General features: G+C 35.3%; 1 protein-coding gene across 1 annotated transcript in view; it reads right to left on the minus strand.

The window, feature by feature from the left end:
* LOC136026926 (uncharacterized) overlaps window positions 1-16,680 on the minus strand; it is a 76,016-nt gene extending 59,336 nt beyond the window's left edge. Inside the window, exons 1-4 of the mRNA XM_065703772.1 lie at window positions 16,535-16,680; window positions 8,547-8,669; window positions 5,671-5,820; window positions 2,692-2,793 (exon numbers count right to left, since the gene is read on the minus strand). Of these exons, the coding sequence (XP_065559844.1) occupies window positions 2,692-2,793; window positions 5,671-5,820; window positions 8,547-8,669; window positions 16,535-16,573 (414 nt within the window). The 5' untranslated portion in view covers window positions 16,574-16,680. The remainder of the gene's footprint in view (window positions 1-2,691; window positions 2,794-5,670; window positions 5,821-8,546; window positions 8,670-16,534) is intronic.
* Between the last annotated feature and the right edge of the window lie 9,999 nt (window positions 16,681-26,679).

Raw genomic sequence — 26,679 nt, forward strand, 5'->3', positions numbered from 1 at the left:
TAAAAAAGGTAAAAACTAAAAGAACTAAAAAAGAAAAAAATAAATGACGACACTCAAAGAGAAAGCGACCGGGACAAAAGGAATGTTCGATTAGCAATCAACAAAGCACCGGGACACAATGAGTATAAATGACGACCAGGACATAAGTAAAAAAAAAACTAAAAAAACTAAAAAGAAGGTAAAAACTACAAAAAAAACTAAAAAGAAAAAAAAAACTAAAAACTAATAAAAAATCTAAATAAACTAAAAAAGAAAAAAAATAAAAAGGAAAAAAATAAAGGAGAAAAACAAAACTAAAAAACGAATGTATATACAGACCGGGACACCGGGATACAAATGACGACCGGGACACAGGGAATATAAATGACGACCGGGACACAGGGACACAACTACAACGGGGACGCCGGGGGGCACAGGGGCATATAAATGACGACCGGGACACCGGGACAGGGAATGGTCGATTAGCAATCACCATCAACAAAGCTCAAGGGCAATCATTAGAATCATGAGGTATAGATCTGAATACGGATTGTTTTCCCATGGACCATTATATGTTGCATGTTCAAGAGTCGGTAAACCTGACAATCTATTTATATGCACAGACAATGGGACAGCAAAGAATGTTGTATATTCGCAAGTTTTACGTAGTTAAAAACATATATATATATGTATCTATATTCACAGGTGGGACATAGGGACACAACTACAATGGCGCGTAACTAATATGGCGCGTAACGACTTACGCGAAGCGCCACCCCAACAGCTAGTTTTTATATATATAGATAGATAAGTTGTCTGTATGTCGACTGACGTCATATTTGTGTGTCGACTGACGTCATGTTTATCGACTGACGAAATTACAGACCGGGACATCGGGACACAAATGACGACCGGAACACCAGGACATAGGGAATATAAATTACAACCGGGACACTCAAAGAGAAAGCGACCGGACACAAAGAATGTTCGATAAGCAATCACCATCAACAAAGCACCGGGACACAAATGACGACCGGGACACAGGGAATATAAATGACGACCAGGACACTCAAAGAGAAATTACAGACCGGGACGCCGGAAAACAAATGACGACCGGGACAAAAATGACGACCGGGACACCGGGACACAAAAATGGAATTTTGATACCAATAGTTACATCAAAAGAATCTCATTTTAATGCTGATTTTAAATATACAAGTTTTATCAAGATTAGTCTTACCCATCAAAAATGTTGCATGTTCAAGAGTCGGTAAACCTGACAATCTATTTATATGCACAGACAATGGGACAGCCAAGAATGTTGTATATTGGCAAGTTTTACGTAGTTAAAAATGTATATATATATATATATATATCTATCTATATTCACAGATGGGACACAGGGACACAACTACAATGGCGCGTAACGACTTACGCGCGCGGGGGGGCTTGGGGGAGGGGCGCGAAGCACCCCACCAACTAGGTGTTGGGGACTATGCATATACGAGCAATATTGTACATTTATTTATTTATTCTCAAAACGGCTCCATATTTTGTCGGGAAAATTTGCATCCTGAGATATTCTGGCCTAAGGAAATCATCTAGATAGGTCAGAAGTTTGGGAAAATTCGTTAAGAGTCTTAATTCTGGGAAAAAAAAGTCATGTAAATTACATCATATTTATGAATACATTCCAAAAGCATACATACGTCATTTGTGCCTCAGTAATGGTTGTATCGTTTGAATTGTCTATGATGAAGGCAAAATTACACAAGAACTTTTCAATAATTTCAAACCGATAGGCTATCTCCCTTCTTTTTCCCTCTTTGGGCCGAGATTGTTGGTTTATACCACAAAATGGTAGAAAACGCCACCTCGCTGGGTAAACATTTGTTAACTACTTAAAAAGGGCACTAGCCTTTTGATTTTCATCGAATGAGCCCTTTTCCAATATGCTAAGGCCATTAGTTTGACACAATAACCCTTGAAAAAAACAAAAACAAACGAATAAACACCTAATCGTGGTCATTCGTCTCGGATAAAATGAAAAATTTCAAAATTTTTGTAGAAAGGAGATTGAAACCTCTGAGAAGCTAAATTTGAGAGTGCAATTTTTTCGAAGACCACTCACACTTTTCGAAAATAAGGCAAGCTTTCTCAGGCTCGTAGCATTTAGTAGATAGCTTTAAACTTAACAAAGTATACACATCTAGAACCATTACAAAAACCCTTACTTGTACATATACTGTTATCAAAACTGATTTTTTAGGGTTTCAGTTACTACCGACACCATTCACTCTTTCCTTGCAGTTCTTTACCACTAGCTTTTCGAACGTCTTCCTCAAGTCTAACAACAATAAACGTCACAGTAACCGAACAATAAAACACAATAAACTCAGTAAACGTCACAATGAACGAACAGGAATTCTGTTCTGAGGGGGGAGTATTTCTTTGGTGGGGGGGGGGGGGGTAACAAAAAACTCAAAAGACATATGAAAAATTTGTTTATGTCCATTTTTGTTACTTTTCACGAGCGAGACAAAAAAGACCGGGGTTCAAACCCCAAACTCCCTTCCCGCCTCCCCGAATACGGCCTTAGACTTACGGCCAGTCTCTTCTTTACAGAGAATCGAGATCCATCCTCCCGGGTAAAAGTTGAGGGCTCAAGCCCCAAAAGGGCTTGATTCGCAAAAATTAAAAACAAAAACATACCTTATAAAAGGGTTTCCGTGAATTAGTTGACTGTTTGGGTATTATTCCAATACAGTAAATACCGCTATATACGTATGGAAACGTAGTCCAAATCATTGGTACCTATAATTAAATGTAAATTTATATATTAACGGAAACGCATCCAGGATTCGTTTTTTTCCCTTGGGGAGGGGGTCTAAAATTTTATATTCAAATGTGACAAGTATTTGCCAGAATTATCCCCAAATGGCAGTTGAATGTTAAATTACAACCAAATGCTAGTGATGTACGCTTTTTAATCGTGAAAAAATCATATCCATAGTACTGCAACAGCCAACAATTTGAAAATTATTTATCTCTAATTTGTGATTTCAGCTATAACTACTCCGTGACAAAATGCATGAGGGGTGAGGCTAGAGCCTTTCTACGAGTTGAGTTTAAGATAAGATTTTCCGAAAAATGTTAAAATAATTATTTTAAATCTAGCTACGCTCCCCAGAAGCTTAATAAGCTGATTCAACGAGGAGACATGAAAAAAGGCAGATTCAACCCGCTTCCAAAGTTTAAGATAAGATATTTTTGACAAAATATTAAAATAATCATTTGAAAACTAGTTACCCTATTGAGAAGTTTAATAAGCTTATTCAACGAGGAGACATGAAAAAAGAAGATTGAACCCACTTCCACATTTTAAGATAAGATATTTTTGACAAAATGTTAAAATAATCATTTGAAAACTAGTTACCCTATCGAGAAGCTTAATAAGCTTATTCAATTAGGAGACAGGAAAAAAAGCAGATTGAACCCGCTTCCACAGTTTAAGATAAGACATTTTTGACAAAATGTTAAAATAATCATTTTAAATCTAGTTACCCTACACATGTGCTTCTACACATGAAAAGCACTGTCAAATCTAAGAGATTAGTGTTGGTTATTTATTAACACTCAACGTGACAACACTGGCTGATAAGAAGAGGTTATGAAATCACAGTTTCCAGATATACATAGACCTAAAGAATAGACCTGATATAATTTTAATTAGCTTTACTCCAGGCCTACCTACCTTAAGCCTACCATAGGATAGATTATAGACTATCTATTAACAAGTGAAATTAATCATTTTTATACAATTCTAACAAACTTATGCCAGCTCTGCCTCTCAAAGAGACCATCTGTCTTGCCTTTACTCTAATTAGCCATGGCTCTTATGTTTTTATTCACTTCCACCGAGTTGAGCAAAAAATAATTTATTTTGCTTTCCTCTGTGCTTAAACACATAGATAAATATTACAGGGCTTATAACCCTCAAAGTATTCTAAGATCAATGATGCTAGTTTTATTATGAAAACTACTGAAGAAATTCGCCCCATTATATAAATATGGTTCCAGCTAATAAGAACAATAATCCCACATTCCTCTGAGGCAAAGTTTCCAAATTAGAATTTCAAATTTCAGGAAAAGGATATCAGTATCGTTTTTTTTATCTAAAAATGGCACATTATCAGCTTCTCGCTAAATAAATTTTAGAGCGTGTTGCATCCATACAATTATTACATCTAGAAAGAGTGTTGAATGATACATCGATGTTTACTCTTTCTGATTACGCTTTCGCTTTTAAAATAAAGCTTTTAAATAATCGCTTTTAAAAAATGCTTCATTGCTTTCAGAACAGCTTAGCAAATAGTTTTAACAATTGTCTTAGCAATATGAGAAGACCAGAAGAAACAATCTTTATTTGAAAAATCAGCGACATCCTCCTTCAGAAAAATAAAAATTAGCCCCCAGAGTCACTTAAACTACGTAATAAGAAAGCGTAATCACTACGCTTTCTTATTAAAAACAAATTTTTAGAGCGTGTTACATCTGTACCATTATTGCATTTGGAAAGAACATTGAATGATACATCGATGCATAACAAACTAATTAAAACCTCGACATATTTACCGCCAAGTGTCCCTAAACTGAAAAAAAAAATTACGAAAAATGCACTTTCAGGTGGGGGGCAAACCCCCTCTTATGCATAATAATTTCTGTTCGTTTTAAGTTTTAATGTTGCTATTTACTTTCGGTTGAAAAAACTTTTTTTTTTAATTCAATTTCTGATCGTTTTTTAATAATGCTGGGAAATCCAGCACCAATTTTCATGGAAAATTCCCTTTCCCCATGAAAAATTCGTCCATGGAAAGGTTCTGCCATGTAACCCCCTCCCCCCAGCCCCTCACCAGAAAAAAACTTGAAAACGTCAGTATACTTCCCAGTAACCAATGCTATTTGTAAACAATGGGCAGAAGTCCATAACTTGCAGCCTTTCCCCGGGGACTGTGGGGGATTAAGTCATCCTCAAAGACATAGTTATTAGATTTTTTCGATTATGCTGAAAAAAATGGCTATCTCAAAACTTTTATCGACTGACTTTAAAAATAGGCACTAACACTTTTGATTTACATTGAATGAGCCCTCTCACAATATTCTAGGACCATTGGGTTGATACGATCGCCCCTGGAAAAAAAATAGTCAACACATCCGTGATCTTTTTCTGGCAAAAAAAAAAAAAAAAAAAAAAAAAAAATTCCCCATTTTTGCACATAGGGGCTTGAAGCTTCTACAGTACGGTTCTTAATATGCTGAACCTGATGGCGTGATTTCCATTAAGATCCTATGACTTTTAGGGATTGTTTTCCCCTTTTTTCGAAAATAAGACACGTTTTCCAGACTCGTAACTTTTGATAGGTAAGACTAAACTTGATGAAACTTATATATTTGAAATTAGCATAAATCCAATTCTTTTATGTATCAATTGGTGTCAAAATTCCTTTCTTTAGAGGTTCGGTTATTAATGAGCCGGGTCACTCCTTACTTACAGTTCGCTACCACAAACTATTTGCTATCACTTTCCAGGATACTTAAGCAAGCTTCTATTTCGTACACTGGTAAATTATTAATACCACCAATAGTTTAATTAGAACTAAGAATTCAGTAATAATGCCAAGAGATACTTACATCAGAATTCTGAATGTGTTGATCCGAGTGTTGAGCCAAATTGTGATCATAACAATTAGCTGGCTTTTCGGTGAGTTCTGATAGATTACTCTGAATAGCAATGTGATATGATGTCAAATTGCAGAACTTTGGCAAAGGCTTGAAACCAATCTAAAACATAAGCAAACAACTACAATAAGGCAATGTGCGAGATACTATTTTTTTTTAAAGTTGTTTAGTTTTTTTTTTTTTTTTTTTTTTTTTAAGATTAGAGATGGCTGTTTAGAGATTGCATAGTGTTTCGTCTGTTTTTTTTCTTCTTCTTCTTCTTTGCATATTTCTTTGATTTTGAATGAATAGTTATCATGTATATGTTGTTGTTTCGCTGCTGAAGAGGGACATTTCAGGTCCCTAAATTGAGCAGCATATTGTTGATTGGAAGTACAATTTTGTATGTAGTTTCTTTTTATGAAATAAGCGCATACCTACCTACCTACCAAGAACCAAAAAACATATTTTTGAATTTATATAGAGATAGCTCAACTTACAGTCTGTTAACAATCAAGATATTTACAATATTCCCATGTAGAGAGCATGCAATGGAGAGCATTCTGTAATAACTGCATGAAATGCTATTGCCATTAGCATTTAATATGCTGAGACGCAGATAATCACCACCGGTTCTGACCTTAAGGGTCTAGTGCCGCATCCTTGACCTTTTTAATTTTTTTCTATTGCCACCACAATTCCTAAGTAGAGACTCTCAATGATCCAGCAACCAGCCTCTAGTCCCTTTGAGACTAGCTACCAGCCTTTTTGAGATTTCAAATACTACAATTACTGCATAAAATGATATTACCACCACAATTCTCAAGTAGAGGCTGTCATTAATCCAGCTACCAGCCTCTAATCTCTTTGAGACTAGCTACCAGCCTTTTTGAGATTTGAAATTTTACAATTACTGCATAAAATGATATTTTCTTTATTTACTCAAAACAGGAGAAGGCCATACAATTCTATTACCACCACAATTCCTAAGTAGAGGCTCTCATTGATCCAGCCACTAGTCTCTTTGAGACTAGCTGCCAGTCTCTTAGAGATTCTAAATTCTACAATCACTGCATAAAATGCTATTACCACCACAATTCCTAAGTAGAGGCTCTCATTGATCCAGCTAACAGCCTCTAGTCTCTTTTAGACTAGCTACCAGCCTCTTTGAGATTCTATGTTTTACAATTACTGCATAAAATGCTATTACCACCACAATTCCTAACTAGAGGTTCTCATTGATCCAGCTACCAGCCTTTAGTCTCTTTTAGACTAGCTACCAGCCTCTTTGAAATTCTAAATTCTACAATTACTGCATAAAATGTTATTTTATAAATTTACTCAAAACAAGAGAAAGCCATAGGCTTTTCGCAATGTTGCCAACAAAATTCCAAAGTAGAGGCTCTCAATGAACCATCTACCAGTCTCTAGTCTCTTTGAGACTAGCTAAAAGCCTCTTTGAGAATTTAAATTCTACAATTACTGCATAAAATGCTATTACCACCACAATTCCTAAGTAGATGCTCTCATTGATCCAGCTAACAGCCTCTAGTCTCTTTGAGACTAGCCACCAGCCTCTTTGAGATTTTAAATTCTAGAATTACAGCACAAAATGCTATCACCGTCACAAAGTAGAAGCTCTCATTTATCCAAGCGCCTCTAGTCTCTTTAAGAATACCTACCAACCTCTTTGAAATTTTAATCCTACATTTACTGCATAAAATAATCTTGCCATTAAAATTCTAAAGTGAAGGCTCTCATTGATCCAGCTACCAGCCAGAAGTCTCTTAGAGACTATGTACTAGCCTCTTTGAGATTTCAAATTCTACAATTCCTGCATAAAAGAATAGAGCTTTCAATAAGAAAGCTCTTATTGATTAATATACTAGCCTCTTGTAAACACTTTGAAATACTATGTTATGGTTCGAAAAAATATAGATACAGAAACAATTTAGCTATGTACTATATATAATTAGCTATTTACATCTGTTTCTTCTGAAAAATAGTAGAAGAAAAAAAAATCCGTTTAGCACAAAAAGAAAAATTATGAAATCAAGGTTTACTAATAATTGCTAGTTCCATGGCAATTTTGTTTGAAGATAGAATTCGATGATAGGGAGACCCCCAAAGCAAAATTGTTTTAAAAGAGCCAGAACAAACTGAAGTATATTCTTCAAAGCAAGCTCTTTTTTAATAAGACTTTTTAATAAGAATTATCTGATAGAAAAAAAAATTATACAAGTAAGATTGAATTAATACAAAGCAATGGCATTTTCAAAATAAAATATTTAGCAAAAATTCCCACCTATAAGTTTTTTGATAGAGAAAATTAATATAAGTAAAGTAATGATAACTTACTTGCTCTCTAAGTCAATCCTGTGAAATGTATCTCCCCTGACGGAAGGTAGAGCATATAGGTACTCACAAGTTTAGACTTCTGGGAGGTAGAATTTTTCCTAGAGGAGGGGGTAATGAAAACAGTTCCATTTTAGGTCATTATTCTTAATTTTTTTTCCAGTGGGACCCTTAAGAAAGTATGAAGGGAGGCCCCCCTCATTTGTGCTTTCAGGTATGCTAATGAATACGGTTTTAAGATACGGATACATATGTCATGTCAAAATACTTCTGAAGGAACTGATGGGTTACATTTTTTTAACACAATTTTTTCTTATCTGTAGCCTACTTATCCTACTAACTTCAGAGCAAAGATGCTACTAGTGTTTGATCATGGTACTTACTTCTCAAACATAATATCTTGACAATGAGACTACAGTTAAACAGCATAAATTCTTTTTTTTTATCCCAAAAGGGTGGATACCAACAAAGAGCAAACAATTTTGCACGCTCACCTGTAGTACTGCAGATTCATTATTATAAATAAAGACAGGCTGAGAAGACAGTGAACCAAAATGACAAGGATTCTCTGACGGGGTAGGTTTGAGGTCAATATCTAAAACAGCATTTGAAGATGCCTACAAAAAAAAACAAGTTGGTTAACAATCTGCATCTCAAATGGCTAAGTAATCCTCTGTTGCTTAAGCGCCAATAAGAGGTAACTGTATGTTGGATCCCTTTTTTAGCAAGATTATGCCCCATTTTATACCCCATGTATATTTTCTAATATTTTAATGCCCCGTTTACACTACCTCCAGTTGGTATGAGTGACCAGTGCATTGTTTGGATACCTAATAAAATTTATTCTGAACATGCTTACAAAAGTACGATGTAGAGGCCCTAATTATCAGAGTTAATAAATATCTACAAGGAATGGGTCTCAGCTTTCGACTTGCAAAATGTCCTACCATTTTCTAGTGGTGACACAATAGCGACTGTGTTCTGTAAGGAACTGTTGAAACAATATAGCAAAGTTTTCACACAGAAAAAGTGTCTAAGAAATCTGGCAGCCCATGGATTATACAATATACTTGCAACCTGACCAAATTGAGAAGAAATACAAATGCACGTAAAATAAGATGTTCATGTAGTCACTTAAATGGGAAACTTGATTGTCAGAGATGAATAGGTATCTCAGACTTAGCATCCAGGCTTGATTAAGGGCCAAACAGACAGACTTAACATTGTACACAAACAGCTGTAAAATTAACAGCTGTAAAAAAGACACAGCTACTTAACATATGATGAAGCACTGAAATTACTCAATTTGAATTTCCTTAAAGTTATATACATGACTTGAGACATCAATTTTGACTAAAATTGTTGAACCTTCAAACTCATTGTGGTTTATAAACTGGCCTTGAAAACCTTCCTATTGAAGGACCAAACACTAGATGCCAAAAATATAAAGCGAATTCGGCTCTTCGCCGAATTTCGCCGAATTTCGGCCATATAAAGCGAATTCGGCTCTTTAGAGCTTGTGATAGCCTTTTGCAAATAAATATTATCTTATCTTACCCTGGTGGTTGTGTCAACCTTGGAGGTATTGTTGTATGATGTTTGGATAATTATGAAAAAATAGAAATTTTGAAAATGTGATCGAATGTGTTTGTAGAATAGTGGGGTGCTAGTTGCCATCTGATCACTTTTGACGCTTAAAAATGGAATTAAACTTTTAATTTCCAATCAAACAAGCCTTGAAAGTTTATACAGTTACCCCTTCCATAAAAACCTTATATACCCCCAGGGCATAACTTACAACCCTTGTCCCCAGACTCAGTAAGTTTGTGTCAACCCTGGAGGCATTATTATATGATCTTTGGACTCTTTTGAACAAAATAATCTGACAGTGGCTATTGCAAAATTTTAACAGATGCATTTGGGAAAAACAGGGCAAGAGGGGGGGACTAGTTGCTTTCTGATCACTTTTGGCTCTTAGAAAGGGCACTAGAACTTCTGATCTCCCATGAAGAGCCTCCTCCAAAGTTTCTACAGCCACCCTTTCCATAAAAACTTTATATGTTAATAATGTGCAAGTAGCATAGCTTATAGCCATTGCCCTAAGGGTTGTGGAGGATTGACATTACAAAAGACATAATTACTGAGCCTTTCAACTATGTTGAACAAATTTTGTTTGGATGTGTTTGGGGAAATGATTAGTTTTGGTGGGAGGTTGATTTCCTTCCAATCACTTTTGACTCTTTAACAGGCATTAGAGCTTACAATTCCCAATAAAATAAGATCCTTTTGAAGTTTCTAAAACAACTCCTTCAGTACAAAGTGCCATGGTGAAAAAAATAACAAATAAGCATCATAAGTATTTCCTTCAAGACAACTTCCTTTTTGCTGTTTCCAATGAAAGAGATCTTTAGGTTATTGTTGATCACCAATTAAAGTTTAGCAGCCATGCTAAGTCTGTTTCATCTTCTGCAAATAAATCCCTTGGTATCATAAAAAGAACCATCTCCAGCCAACACCCAAGAGTTTTTATGAAGTTATATAAGGTGCTTGTATGACCACATCTGGAGGTTGGAATGTCATTGGCAGCCCTTTTTTCAAAAAAGATAAGAAGCTGCTTGAGGATGTCCAGTGTTGGGCCACTAAGAAGGTTAGCAGCATGAATAAATTTCCATACAAAGAAAGACTACATCCTTTGAAGCTGCCAACACTGACGTACCAACAGAAAAGGGGTGACATTATTTTAACCAAAAAAATCCCTTCCTAAAAACGCCCTTTGTGGTCTCTTTGCACAGCCCTTGCATTCTGGTACTAGAGGACATTCAATGAAGCTCCCCATGCAGTATTCCACGAGTAGACATAGAAGTCATTTCTTCAGCCAAAGAGTCATCAATCTGTGGAATCAACTGTCTGAGGAAACAGTTTCTGCAACTTCAACTGACACGTTCAAGTCCCACCTTGATAAGGATGGCTCTGCCAGGAGTTCCTTTACAATTGGGAAGCTACAAAGTCCTCCAAAAGAGTCTAGATCAATAGCCACAACCTACACCAAACAAATTTTTTTGTCACTGGAGCATCACATGGATTGAAAATCCTTATATTGCTCTGAGCTGTGATTTAAGGTAAATAATATTTAGAGCTTACAATGCTCTTTACTTAGTCAGTGCTATTATACTGCCAATGATTTTGCTTATAAGCTGAGACTAGATAGAAATAAAGAAAGACACACTTTTATTTCCAATTAAAGAGTCTTTGATAGACTAATCTATCAACAAAGGAAAATGGCATCATTTTTATACATTTCTAAAAAAGGCTTATGCCAACTATGCCTCTCACTCAGACTATCAACTGTCTTGCCTTTTTCTCCAATCACCCCTGGATTGGTGGCAACTTGATTTTAATTCAATACTACTGCCACAAATATAATAGCTACTGCTATCAAAATTGTATCCCAGCCCCCCCCCCCCTCTCCTTAGCAGGGCAAGATACAGTCTCAGACTGTAGACAAATGCTTGCAGATTTTGTGGGTTTGCAATTCTTTTTCAGCAACAGTTGGTTCATAATGCCAAATAAAGCCAATCTTATAAAAAAGCAGCAAACTTTGTATGCAGCCTAAAGTTATATCTGGCAACATTAGTGATCAATTTACAACAGTATGAATTATTATATTTGGAAAGAGCATTGAATAAGAAACCAAATTAAATGCAAATTATGAAAAAGTTTCAAAATAAACATCCAGTTCCAAAATTCGTATACAGGGTATATGAACTACAAATTAGTCCTTTCACCCTTTTGACTCCCAAAAAGGCATCCAGATAACCATAAATACTTCATCCTTGTCTGTAACCAAGCCTGTGGAAATAAATATGTCTTCCTGGTAAATAATAACCAGTAATCTTAATCAAAATTCTTAGTTCTATTCATTGGTGGTGGGAAGTGCTGGTAATTGAGCTACCTGTCCCAAGCAGTGTAAGGCCTATAGGCTGGCTGGTATCTATATGGTTCTTCCCATTCACTCCCACTCTCTTCTGCACATTCTAATTCATCTGATGAATCAACCCCTTTTCTATTGTTGTCATTGTACTTTAGTGATTGCTAATCAATTTCTCTCTTCTTTAAGATGCCAATAGATGCCTTAAATATCTTTCTATCTATGTGCCAAGGCAGTGCAGGCATTTGGTATATTAGCTATGCAGCAGAGGCACTTCAGGGAAATAGCCTACACACTCAGCACAAGCAGTTGACACATGGAACAACCTGTCTGAACCTTGCCATCCAAGCACCAAACATCAATAGCTTCAAAAACAGAGTTGACAAGTCCTGAGAGAAACATAACAACAAATTCAACACATTTGCTGAGTGGTCAACACAGCTTAAAGATCAACCAACTACAAACCCATCAAGCAAACAGAGGGCATCAAACATGTATTGGTGCTGAACAACTTTAAGTAAGTAAGTGGCTGAACATCAAATAAGACATACTGAATAATTTCATGTTGAGTAGCAGACACAGCATAGAGGGAAGTGATATAACTTCCAATTAAATAGCCAACTATTGAGAAGAAGGGCACCTGATTTCAGACAGTAATATTGCACTGTGTGTAATCTAGTATGAAAGGCACTCAATTTACTGAGATTAATATTAAATCTTTGCCTAACAATGTCTTGTGAATTGAGGTCAGAGGGAGGACTTGGGTTTAACAAAGAAGCCTTGGCTGCTATTAAATCAGCATTACATTTAATATAATGCTGCATTACATTGTGTCATTATATTTGATGCCTTTATTACTCAGAACACATTGGAAAAAAATCTGGTTGCCTTTGATCTGAAGGCTCAGAAGTTGTCTTCTAATATTGAATAAGTCCTTATCATTGGCAATTCTACTAATTTTTTGAGAAATTGTATTACCAATTTGGAGTCAGAAAGACAAAGAATGTTCTCATCTACAGTACTATAATTTATAAGAAAGTCTAGGGCCTGGTGAATGGCTCATAATTTGGCACACGAAATGGAAGATCCCAAAGGAAGGGGTGAATAAAGGTTAAGATCTAGTGATGGGATACATATTCCTGCTCCAGCTTTCTCACCTTAGACAGATCCATCTGAATAGATATTCCTGTGATTAGGGTACAACTTTGAAATCTGTTCAGCCAAAATAGTCTGTATCTTGTAATTGGGAATTGGGGTTTTTAATAATCAGAATAAGTTCTGCTTGACAAATAGGTGGACTCATTTCCCAAGGCAAAGCGTCAGTAAAGAGACATGCATAAGGGGAATATTGACCCCAATTTGGGACCTTCAGTTGAATTGGATTGCAAGATGAATGGCATTAGTTAATGCTGACTTCAAAGCAAAAGCCCATTTATACACAACATGCTTGATTCTATACACTTGAATTTGCAAGAAGTATTTCTTTCTTTAACTGCATGCTCTTTCACTTAGGTAGACCAAACCATACAATCGTTTTATTTTAGACAGTGGAGTATGCTTGTACAAACCCAGAGCAATTTGAACAGCAGAATTTTGTAAAGGTTCCAGGTTATTAAATGTAGAAGGGGGACACATTGAAAAGAATTGGATACCATATTCTAAACTAGAATAGATATATCATTTGTAAAAATTCAACATAACTAGGGTGGTATCAACATTTACTTTCAGAAAGTCTCTTTAGAATGCAACATCTCTGAATGATCATGGATTTCAGAGCAACGAAAATGGTCAAAGGTCTCAAAAAAATGCCATATGGAGAGTTTACATCCATATAGTATTTAATCCATATGGTATTTTCATATGGTATTTACCATAAGTGAATTTACATCACTTATCACATGAACTTCCTACTCTTGCATACTGGAGGAGACATGGTAACATGATTTTGGCCCACAAAATTATTTCCAAAGAAGTTCTCTCTCCTTGCCCCCCCCCACAGAAAATTCTGTAATTAGAGGGCATTCCAAGAAAATCTTCAAGAGATGCTCCTTAATCTAAGAAAGAAGCCATTTCTTCAGTCAGCATGTAACAAACTTGTGGAATCAATTCTCTGAAGATATAGTGGTTGCTGATTTGACAGGTGTATTGGAGCAAAATCTTGACAAAGAATGGCTACAGCAAGAGTTCCTGTACAACTGGGAAACCATTGAGTCCTCAGCCCAAATGCAGCAAGCAACCACATCAAACAACCTACAGAAGTCAAAATGAAGCATTACAAGGATGGAAATCCCTTAGATTTGCTCTAGGCTGTGATTTAAGGTAACTATGATGAAACAAGGGTAAATATGGAGCAATCCATATTATTAACCTTCAGATAAAGTGGACATACCACTTGATGACATTTTTATGCTGTTTCTGGGTAATAATAACTGCCTTTGTTGCAAATTTAATTTTAAACCCTTTTTGAACACTTAAAAATGGTAATTTCTTTCTATAACTTTGGGGTATAAAAAAAGGGTTAAAATATTCGTTTCATTCTTATTATTTCATTGTAAATCCATTTTGTCAAAGTTAGTCTACATAATTTAAAAACATTGATCTGTCATGAATTAAGTCAAATAAAAAATTCACAACAGTTCTACCATGTTTTCTTCTTATTCTGTTAGGTTGCCTAAAAAAATGCTGTTTCATCTAAATGTAGAAAAATATCAAAGCTGACAGAAAAAACATGGTAGATAGAAAAATTGAGAAAGTATTTTTATTTTTATTTTTTTTTATCCAACTTAGTCATAATGAATCAATATTTGTGAAATATGTAACTTTTATAAAATGAATTTATGAAGTTGATGTTAACTCCCCTCTTGCTGTTCAGCCTAGAGGATGATAAAATGAATTTATAATTGAATTCTAAACACTTTTTTTTATACCTAAATACAATATAAAAAAAAAAAATTTCAACAATATATAAAGGGCATAAAATTGAAGTAGTTACAAAAGCAATTAGGCCTAATATATTCAGAAAGAGCATAAAAATTGATATCAAGTGGTATATCCATTTTGTTTGTAGGTCAATAATATGGACTGCTCTACATTTACCAAAACAAGGACCAGAAAAACAAGAATGATGGGCTGGTGTGGAAATATGGCATATAAGCTAATTTGGGCTAGCATATAAAAGACAAGTTTTGGGAAAGATCACTTTTCTTTGGAATTCCAGAGAAATAGCTTTTAGGACCACCCCTATTTTACTATACCATTATGCAATCTGGGAAAAGCAGGGCCTAACAAGAACACTGCCTTTTTCTAATATTTCTAATATTAGAAAATAATATTCTAATATAAGAAATCTAATATTTGTGATTTAAAGAATAAATATCAAACAACAAGTTACATTTTGGTAAAATTCTAGTTAATTGACTTCTTGCTATCTCAGAAAGGGTTTAGGTTAGGAAAATGAAACTTTCAGGGATGAATCTACAGACTAAAGTATGTCCCAGGAAGGTATTTTGAAGCAACTACCTCCACTCCTTCTCCCTCTAGGCAGAGAAAAAGCAACTAGTAATTGAAAATTATGGTAAAATGTTGTTTTGTCAAAATTTCAATAGGTATAGACCTGTCATGTAGGCAAATTTCAGGGCCCTTCAGAGGGAAAAGGAGTGGAGGTGGACCTAGAGGGAGAAGGAGTAGAAGTAGTTGCTTCAAAATACTATCCCGGGACATACTTTAGCCCCTAGACCCTTCCCTGAAAGTTTTATTTTCCTAACCTAAACTGTTTCTGAGATAGCAGGAAGTCAATTAACAAGAATTTTATCTACATTTTTTTTTTAATCAGAAGAAAGTCAGCTTTCTGCTAATAGGCTATGTCAATAAAACTGAAACAGTAATAGGACATATACATCACAATAGAATAATAAGCATTTCCAAAAAGAGGTTCTTGTAGGAAAATCAATAAACTAATAATTTCAAGTGTCTGATCTAGAACAATTTTATAATAGGCTAACTATATTGATGTATAGCTTAGACTTTTAGATTTTCTCTGATATATACAATTTTCCCCAATTACTCTTTGGTAACAACATGTGAAGGTTTTAGTTTTATATAATTTTGCTCAATTGGACAGCCTAGCCTACTGGTTTTTTACTCTAGGCTAGGCCTATATATTTGAATATTGGGGGGTTGGGGTAAAGTAGAGTGAAGCAGTAGTCAAAATGTGCTAACTATGTTTATCTTCCTAGATGGATATCCATATTGTGGCTTAATTCCTTAAACTCAACTAGGCTAGGCCTAGCCTAGGTGAATTTTTTTCAACAACATGAGCAATCAAATATCCTGTTAGGCCAAAACTGGTTGTGCTGAATAGTTTTCTATTACTAATTTTCTATTACTTATATACTAAGTGTGTCAGGGTAATAATTCTAGACGATAGGCCAGAATTGACACTTTTTGAGGATATTCATATGGCACCTTTCTTATGAAAAGAACCAGGCTACAAAAGATTCCTCTAAATGGAAAGAAAAATTAATACAAAATGAGGTAAGAAAATTTCTACTTCACCTGGAAAAGAGTATAAGCTAGCACGAGTGCTAAAAGCATCTTGTTTCCCAAAAATCACATTTCCAACATGATGTTATTCAAATCAAAACTTTTTTAAACTTGTCTTACTGTTTCATCTAGAAACAAATTTTTCTAGAGCCGGTTATTTTCAAAAACTAGATGGCTCTTTATAACCACAAAGTAAATCCAATCATCGGTCAACAACAAACAACAATATCATCGGTGTGGCGACAAGGACTTTTTCTAAAAAAAAATTTTATTCGCTCTATAATTTTTGTTAAATCGTATAACCAGCAACAGTACGTAATTGATTAAACTAAATCACGTTGTAAAATTCAAAAATCACATTATAAATAACCAAGAGTGGAGTCATTAGACTCCTAAGGAAAAATCGTAGAGTGTCGAACAGCTTGACGTTGACATGCATTCTTAGGACTTTTGAACACCAGGCCGCCATTCGGTTGAATTCATATTGATTATTCAAGGCTAGGTAACCAAAGCAAAGGGGAGGCCGCAAACAAGCAGCCTTCTTAGAGGTTTTTTAATGTTTTGGAATGCGTATTTGTTACAGTGACCCTACTCAAGAAGTGAAATTACGTTAATTCCAATGAAATATACTAAAACAAGATGAAAATATAATACTTAGAAACAAATTTGGTTATATATTTGGACATTTGGGGATGGGGGTAAAGAATAGTGCATCTCCATCCAAAATGTATTAGAGAACAATGATTCTGCATATTATGAAGTATGAATTGTTTTCTCATTGTATGCTGTCTAAATATTTTGCCTACCTATCCCTCCCCCTAATGTACAGATATTTAGCCCAAATTAAACAGGTCTAATATATTCTGTCTCCCGTCACTTGTCTTCTTGCGTAAGCTAATTGTCTTTTAATACAGGTTGATAAAACTGGTTTGTACTCGAGATTTACACAGCGTAAACTTGAGTGTTGGCAGTATAATACATAAGTACCATTTAATCTATCACGTATTCAATTATTATGTTTTCAGGATTTATATATTATGCCTAAAACCTAGAGTTGCAATGTGTTCCAATATTTCCATTGTATTCTGTCTCCCGCCGCTTGTTTTCCACTGAGCGTAAGCTAATTGTATCTTAATACAGACATATAAAACCGTTTGTTCTTGAGTTTTACACAGCATAAGCTTGAGTTTTAGCAATATAATACATAAGTAGCCTTTAATCTATCCCACATTCAATTATTATGTTTTTAGGATTAATATATTATGCCCATAACCTAGAGATGTTATGTGTTCCAATATTTCCAATCTGTTCTCTCACCCGCCGCTTGTTTTCGACTGGTTGTAATCTAATTGTCTCTTAGTACAGACAGATAAAACCGGTTTGATCTCGAGTTTTACGCAGCGTAATTCTTCAGTGGGGTCACTCTAAGCGATGAGTACTTTTTTTCGTAATTGTGATTGCTGATAGATATTCATACTGTTTTTTTTTTTTAACGATATTTGAAAAAAAACGTCAGTACCCTGTTTAAAAAAAAATCATTTTTGGTGTAAGAAAAAATCATATTTTTATAGAAAGAGAGAATATTGGAATTTCCAGAAAGCTAAAAATGTAAAATACTGATGGTGACAACCCAAATAATCGAATTCGGTGCTTTGATTGCTTTTTGGAAATTTTTTGATTTTGCCTCTGACATTAGGCTTGTTTTTGGTTGATCAATCCAAGAAACGCTTTAATCTTTCGACCAAAATTATTTTCTCACGAAAATCTTAGTGTACTGATATTTTTTTTTTTCCTTAGGCTGTTGTTTTAAGAATATCGAAGTTCATTCAGCTTTGGTTAGTGACCGTCGTGGATGAAAAGAACGTCATCACAGTCTTTTTTCCCATGTCCTGTCGGGAAGAAATGTTTTATTTAAGTACTATTAACTAAGACTATTAAGCTCTCAGGGTATGGCATATTGATGGATCAAAATAATTATACGAGATCAGAAAATTTAAATAATAGAGACATAAAAGGAGAATATGTGAGATTCTCGCTAGCTGGCCTTTAATGTTTTATTGAAGGATCAATGTAAAGTCATAAAAAGTCTGAAAATGTCTCAACGTCGAATTTTTTTTTCTTAGTTTGAAAAAAATGTTTAAAAGTTCTTACTAATTTCTTATCTTCGTTCAAAAGAATAATCAAAAGAACTTCAATTACGGTTTTTTCAAAAACCCTTAGAAAATCTTTGCAAAGAAATCCAGATATATTGGCAGAATTCCCAACATCCTCAGTGACATGAGCAAAAAAAGTCAGCTAGAATTTGACAGTAAAATATCCAGAGCAACGCCGAGTAAAGGATAACAAGGTTTTGAATCGACCGCAGTTCAACTACGGTCAGTTAAGTTTAAGGTCAGGATACACTCTTTGTAAAATAACGAGAGTCCAGAATGAGTCAAATTACGAATGTTTCCTTGTGACAAAATACCTTTAGAGGATGCAGTACCTTAGAATCTTTTTGCAAGCCTTAGCGTACAAAACCCGAGAAGATAAATGGTTTTTCTAAGATTTCTGGGAGTCAACTTTTAACCTTCTTTAATTTACTTGGATTGCTTATCCAAGCTTTGCAAATTATGGCAACATATTCTAAATAGTTTGGCCACAAACACTCAAAAAGTTTATAATGGACGTAATAGAAAAATTGTTTAAGATACTGTATCCTCTTAAACTTAAAAGAAAAAAAAAATAAAAGGAGCGTTTTAGTGCTGGATTATATAAATTGTGAAGTCCAGTTTTAAGTCGTTGAAGTGCGGATCAAGAGAATTCAACAAAATTATTTTCATTTCTCTTCGAGCTAAACCAAGCGATGCTATAGAGTCTTTTTACATTAAGAGTTCAGAATGTTTTGCACACGGACTCTTCGAAGTTAAGTACACCAGAGTAGTATGGTTGAACACGAGTTCTGAAAGACCAAACCATGGGAATTCAAACCAATAGTCTGCACAGCTCATCCCAATCGTAATATCCAATATGCTCCTTCTAAAAATGTTTACGGTCATTTTCTGTATTTGTAATTTGGCTCGTAGCATAACAGCCACTGAATCATTTTTTATTTCGGAAACCAGGCATATTATTCGGCATATTATTTTAAATTCTATCATTGTGAGAAGCTGCAACTTGAGGAAACCTTCATAATCAGCTGTTGTCATACAAATTCATCCAATGATATCTTTTTGTAAGGCTACCATAGGCCTAATTTTCTGTCTTTAGACTCTATGAAATGTTCCTGTTTAGGTAAATTTTGCTATTAACTCAATAAAAGATAACCAAAAATAGACATAGGCCTACCTTTAAGATCTGAATTTCATCCTGAATCTAAATATAACATACATTTCCAATTGATATTGACTTTAACCTCCCTCTTATAGGGACCCATAAGCTGAATTCTAGGGGATGTAGGCTGCATGATCAAAGGGGCACTTATAAATCTCCTCTTAACAAAAATGTAAGGCAACATCAGTCAGTCAGGGGAGCTGGTGCCTCCCTTCCCCCCTTATGGGCACCCATGCCCTTGCCCTTAACATTCTAATATATACCCTGCATTTTATAGGCTATATGCACTGAATTCTCCATATGTCACTATTTTCTTCATAGTTTATTGAAATAGGGTAAACCCACCGGTTGTCGGTCACAGACTAAATCCCGGGCAGAATCTTTGATTGGATTGCAACATGCCCAATACTCGGTCTCTGAGCACCCAATACTCGGTCTCTCAAGTCAGAGACTTGCTATTTCTGAGTCACTTCCGAAAAACCTGTTTAGATATTCTTTGCTGAGATCTATGACTCAGGCTCTTTGTCTGGTTATTAGACATTTTAATGTCTTGAAATTTGTTATTTTAAATTCGATTTTCAGAGAGAAAATAGTGGATCCAGGATTTTCTTTGGGGGAGGGCATAATAGGTTGCTTAGATAAACTTGCAAACAAAAAAATGCCCGCAAAATAAAGGGAACCTCAACAATTATGCGTTGTAGGGTAGAGAAATAGTCTAAAGTATTAAAGAGTTTGGCCTTTATTTTAATGTTTTAAGATGAACAGAGGAGGTGATATGTTGTATAATGCGGAGCTTTGATTAGATGAAAATAGGCAGTAAAGTGGCCATCATTTCTCACAAAAACTTAAATTAATAAATTTTGCGCTTCTCGTGCATTTATTTTCTATTATACAAATTCGATAAAAAACTACTAGGCTGTGTTGTAAAAGCCACCCCTCTTTGCAAAACAAGCAAACCCAAAAAACCAAAACAGACTACCAAAAAAGTAATGATAGGCCTATCAATTTCTTTGCCTTAGTGCCATAGCAAGACAGACTCAAAAACAAATTTTTGACAGTAAAAAGAAGTTATGATTTTAATTTCTCCTCCTTGTTACTACAAAATGAAGATATTCGCCTTGCAGTTGGCTTTTGTAGTAATACGGACAGATTCCGTTGATAAACCTAAATTTAATTAAATAATTTTTGGCGGTATGCGACATTAGTAAAACTTAACAAAGACTGAAGGACTTTTCAACTGAAAGTAATGAGGAGCATTAAAACTTAAAACGAACAGAAATTATTACGCATATGAGGGGTTCACTTCCTTCTAATATCTCGCTCTTTACGCTAAAGTATTTTTAGTATTTTCAACTATTTATTCTACGGTCTTTGTGATTCAGGGGCCATTCTTAAGGAATTGGGACACAATATAAGCTTTAGTATGAAGAGCGAGGTATTCACGAGGAGGCGAACCCCCTCATATAAGTAGTAAAAACATACGAATATAGAAGTTCGTTACGTAAGTTAATTCGTAAGTTACAAAAACGTTTGTAAATAATTAAAAGTTCTAGTTGCCTTTTTAAGTAGCCGCAAATTGGAGGGTAACTAGGCCTCCTCTGCTCCTTTTTCTCTAAAATTATCCGATCAAAACTATGAGAAAAACATTTAGCCAAAAAAAAAATATATAGGCAAATTTCGTTTTAATTATTCCAGTGTGGAGAGCCAAAATCAAAACATGCTGTAATTCAAAAACGTTCAGAAATTAAATAAATAAAAAACAAGTTTTTTTTAACCAAAAGTAAGGAGCGACATTAAAACTTAAAACGGACAGAAATTACTCTGTATATGAAAGGGGCTGTTCTCTCTTCAACACCCCACTCTTTACACTAAAGCTTTTTAATGTTTTAAAAAATGGAGTGGAGAGAAAGCGTCAAACTTTAGCGTAAAGAGCGTTTACACTACCTCCAGTTGGTATGAGTGACCAGTGCATTGTTTGGATACCTAATAAAATTTATTCTGAACATGCTTACAAAAGTACGATGTAGAGGCCCTAATTATCAGAGTTAATAAATATCTACAAGGAATGGGTCTCAGCTTTCGACTTGCAAAATGTCCTACCATTTTCTAGTGGTGACACAATAGCGACTGTGTTCTGTAAGGAACTGTTGAAACAATATAGCAAAGTTTTCACACAGAAAAAGTGTCTAAGAAATCTGGCAGCCCATGGATTATACAATATACTTGCAACCTGACCAAATTGAGAAGAAATACAAATGCACGTAAAATAAGATGTTCATGTAGTCACTTAAATGGGAAACTTGATTGTCAGAGATGAATAGGTATCTCAGACTTAGCATCCAGGCTTGATTAAGGGCCAAACAGACAGACTTAACATTGTACACAAACAGCTGTAAAATTAACAGCTGTAAAAAAGACACAGCTACTTAACATATGATGAAGCACTGAAATTACTCAATTTGAATTTCCTTAAAGTTATATACATGACTTGAGACATCAATTTTGACTAAAATTGTTGAACCTTCAAACTCATTGTGGTTTATAAACTGGCCTTGAAAACCTTCCTATTGAAGGACCAAACACTAGATGCCAAAAATATAAAGCGAATTCGGCTCTTCGCCGAATTTCGCCGAATTTCGGCCATATAAAGCGAATTCGGCTCTTTAGAGCTTGTGATAGCCTTTTGCAAATAAATATTATCTTATCTTACCCTGGTGGTTGTGTCAACCTTGGAGGTATTGTTGTATGATGTTTGGATAATTATGAAAAAATAGAAATTTTGAAAATGTGATCGAATGTGTTTGTAGAATAGTGGGGTGCTAGTTGCCATCTGATCACTTTTGACGCTTAAAAATGGAATTAAACTTTTAATTTCCAATCAAACAAGCCTTGAAAGTTTATACAGTTACCCCTTCCATAAAAACCTTATATACCCCCAGGGCATAACTTACAACCCTTGTCCCCAGACTCAGTAAGTTTGTGTCAACCCTGGAGGCATTATTATATGATCTTTGGACTCTTTTGAACAAAATAATCTGACAGTGGCTATTGCAAAATTTTAACAGATGCATTTGGGAAAAACAGGGCAAGAGGGGGGGACTAGTTGCTTTCTGATCACTTTTGGCTCTTAGAAAGGGCACTAGAACTTCTGATCTCCCATGAAGAGCCTCCTCCAAAGTTTCTACAGCCACCCTTTCCATAAAAACTTTATATGTTAATAATGTGCAAGTAGCATAGCTTATAGCCATTGCCCTAAGGGTTGTGGAGGATTGACATTACAAAAGACATAATTACTGAGCCTTTCAACTATGTTGAACAAATTTTGTTTGGATGTGTTTGGGGAAATGATTAGTTTTGGTGGGAGGTTGATTTCCTTCCAATCACTTTTGACTCTTTAACAGGCATTAGAGCTTACAATTCCCAATAAAATAAGATCCTTTTGAAGTTTCTAAAACAACTCCTTCAGTACAAAGTGCCATGGTGAAAAAAATAACAAATAAGCATCATAAGTATTTCCTTCAAGACAACTTCCTTTTTGCTGTTTCCAATGAAAGAGATCTTTAGGTTATTGTTGATCACCAATTAAAGTTTAGCAGCCATGCTAAGTCTGTTTCATCTTCTGCAAATAAATCCCTTGGTATCATAAAAAGAACCATCTCCAGCCAACACCCAAGAGTTTTTATGAAGTTATATAAGGTGCTTGTATGACCACATCTGGAGGTTGGAATGTCATTGGCAGCCCTTTTTTCAAAAAAGATAAGAAGCTGCTTGAGGATGTCCAGTGTTGGGCCACTAAGAAGGTTAGCAGCATGAATAAATTTCCATACAAAGAAAGACTACATCCTTTGAAGCTGCCAACACTGACGTACCAACAGAAAAGGGGTGACATTATTTTAACCAAAAAAATCCCTTCCTAAAAACGCCCTTTGTGGTCTCTTTGCACAGCCCTTGCATTCTGGTACTAGAGGACATTCAATGAAGCTCCCCATGCAGTATTCCACGAGTAGACATAGAAGTCATTTCTTCAGCAAAAGAGTCATCAATCTGTGGAATCAACTGTCTGAGGAAACAGTTTCTGCAACTTCAACTGACACGTTCAAGTCCCACCTTGATAAGGATGGCTCTGCCAGGAGTTCCTTTACAATTGGGAAGCTACAAAGTCCTCCAAAAGAGTCTAGATCAATAGCCACAACCTACACCAAACAAATTTTTTTGTCACTGGAGCATCACATGGATTGAAAATCCTTATATTGCTCTGAGCTGTGATTTAAGGTAAATAATATTTAGAGCTTACAATGCTCTTTACTTAGTCAGTGCTATTATACTGCCAATGATTTTGCTTATAAGCTGAGACTAGATAGAAATAAAGAAAGACACACTTTTATTTCCAATTAAAGAGTCTTTGATAGACTAATCTATCAACAAAGGAAAATGGCATCATTTTTATACATTTCTGAAAAAGGCTTATGCCAACTATGCCTCTCACTCAGACTATCAACTGTCTTGCCTTTTTCTCCAATCACCCCTGGATTGGTGGCAACTTGATTTTAATTCAATACTACTGCCACAAACATAATAGCTACTGCTATCAAAATTGTATCCCAGCCCCCCCCCCCTCTCCTTAGCAGGGCAAGATACAGTCTCAGACTGTAGACAAATGCTTGCAGATTTTGTGGGTTTGCAATTATTTTTCAGCAACAGTTGGTTCATAATGCCAAATAAAGCCAATCTTATAAAAAAGCAGCAAACTTTGTATGCAGCCTAAAGTTATATCTGGCAACATTAGTGATCAATTTACAACAGTATGAATTATTATATTTGGAAAGAGCATTGAATAAGAAACCAAATTAAATGCAAATTATGAAAAAGTTTCAAAATAAACATCCAGTTCCAAAATTCGTATACAGGGTATATGAACTACAAATTAGTCCTTTCACCCTTTTGACTCCCAAAAAGGCATCCAGATAACCATAAATACTTCATCCTTGTCTGTAACCAAGCCTGTGGAAATAAATATGTCTTCCTGGTAAATAATAACCAGTAATCTTAATCAAAATTCTTAGTTCTATTCATTGGTGGTGGGAAGTGCTGTTAATTGAGCTACCTGTCCCAAGCAGTGTAAGGCCTATAGGCTGGCTGGTATCTATATGGTTCTTCCCATTCACTCCCACTCTCTTCTGCACATTCTAATTCATCTGATGAATCAACCCCTTTTCTATTGTTGTCATTGTACTTTAGTGATTGCTAATCAATTTCTCTCTTCTTTAAGATGCCAATAGATGCCTTAAATATCTTTCTATCTATGTGCCAAGGCAGTGCAGGCATTTGGTATATTAGCTATGCAGCAGAGGCACTTCAGGGAAATAGCCTACACACTCAGCACAAGCAGTTTACACATGGAACAACCTGTCTGAACCTTGCCATCCAAGCACCAAACATCAATAGCTTCAAAAACAGAGTTGACAAGTCCTGAGAGAAACATAACAACAAATTCAACACATTTGCTGAGTGATCAACACAGCTTAAAGATCAACCAACTACAAACCCATCAAGCAAACAGAGGGCATCAAACATGTATTGGTGCTGAACAACTTTAAGTAAGTAAGTGGCTGAACATCAAATAAGACATACTGAATAATTTCATGTTGAGTAGCAGACACAGCATAGAGGGAAGTGATATAACTTCCAATTAAATAGCCAACTATTGAGAAGAAGGGCACCTGATTTCAGACAGTAATATTGCACTGTGTGTAATCTAGTATGAAAGGCACTCAATTTACTGAGATTAATATTAAATCTTTGCCTAACAATGTCTTGTGAATTGAGGTCAGAGGGAGGACTTGGGTTTAACAAAGAAGCCTTGGCTGCTATTAAATCAGCATTACATTTAATATAATGCTGCATTACATTGTGTCATTATATTTGATGCCTTTATTACTCAGAACACATTGGAAAAAAATCTGGTTGCCTTTGATCTGAAGGCTCAGAAGTTGTCTTCTAATATTGAATAAGTCCTTATCATTGGCAATTCTACTAATTTTTTGAGAAATTGTATTACCAATTTGGAGTCAGAAAGACAAAGAATGTTCTCATCTACAGTACTATAATTTATAAGAAAGTCTAGGGCCTGGTGAATGGCTCATAATTTGGCACACGAAATGGAAGATCCCAAAGGAAGGGGTGAATAAAGGTTAAGATCTAGTGATGGGATACATATTCCTGCTCCAGCTTTCTCACCTTAGACAGATCCATCTGAATAGATATTCCTGTGATTAGGGTACAACTTTGAAATCTGTTCAGCCAAAATAGTCTGTATCTTGTAATTGGGAATTGGGGTTTTTAATAATCAGAATAAGTTCTGCTTGACAAATAGGTGGACTCATTTCCCAAGGCAAAGCGTCAGTAAAGAGACATGCATAAGGGGAATATTGACCCCAATTTGGGACCTTCAGTTGAATTGGATTGCAAGATGAATGGCATTAGTTAATGCTGACTTCAAAGCAAAAGCCCATTTATACACAACATGCTTGATTCTATACACTTGAATTTGCAAGAAGTATTTCTTTCTTTAACTGCATGCTCTTTCACTTAGGTAGACCAAACCATACAATCGTTTTATTTTAGACAGTGGAGTATGCTTGTACAAACCCAGAGCAATTTGAACAGCAGAATTTTGTAAAGGTTCCAGGTTATTAAATGTAGAAGGGGGACACATTGAAAAGAATTGGATACCATATTCTAAACTAGAATAGATATATCATTTGTAAAAATTCAACATAACTAGGGTGGTATCAACATTTACTTTCAGAAAGTCTCTTTAGAATGCAACATCTCTGAATGATCAT

Source organism: Artemia franciscana, chromosome 5 (assembly GCF_032884065.1).
Source record: "Artemia franciscana chromosome 5, ASM3288406v1, whole genome shotgun sequence".
NCBI classification, from domain to species: Eukaryota; Metazoa; Arthropoda; class Branchiopoda; order Anostraca; family Artemiidae; genus Artemia; species Artemia franciscana.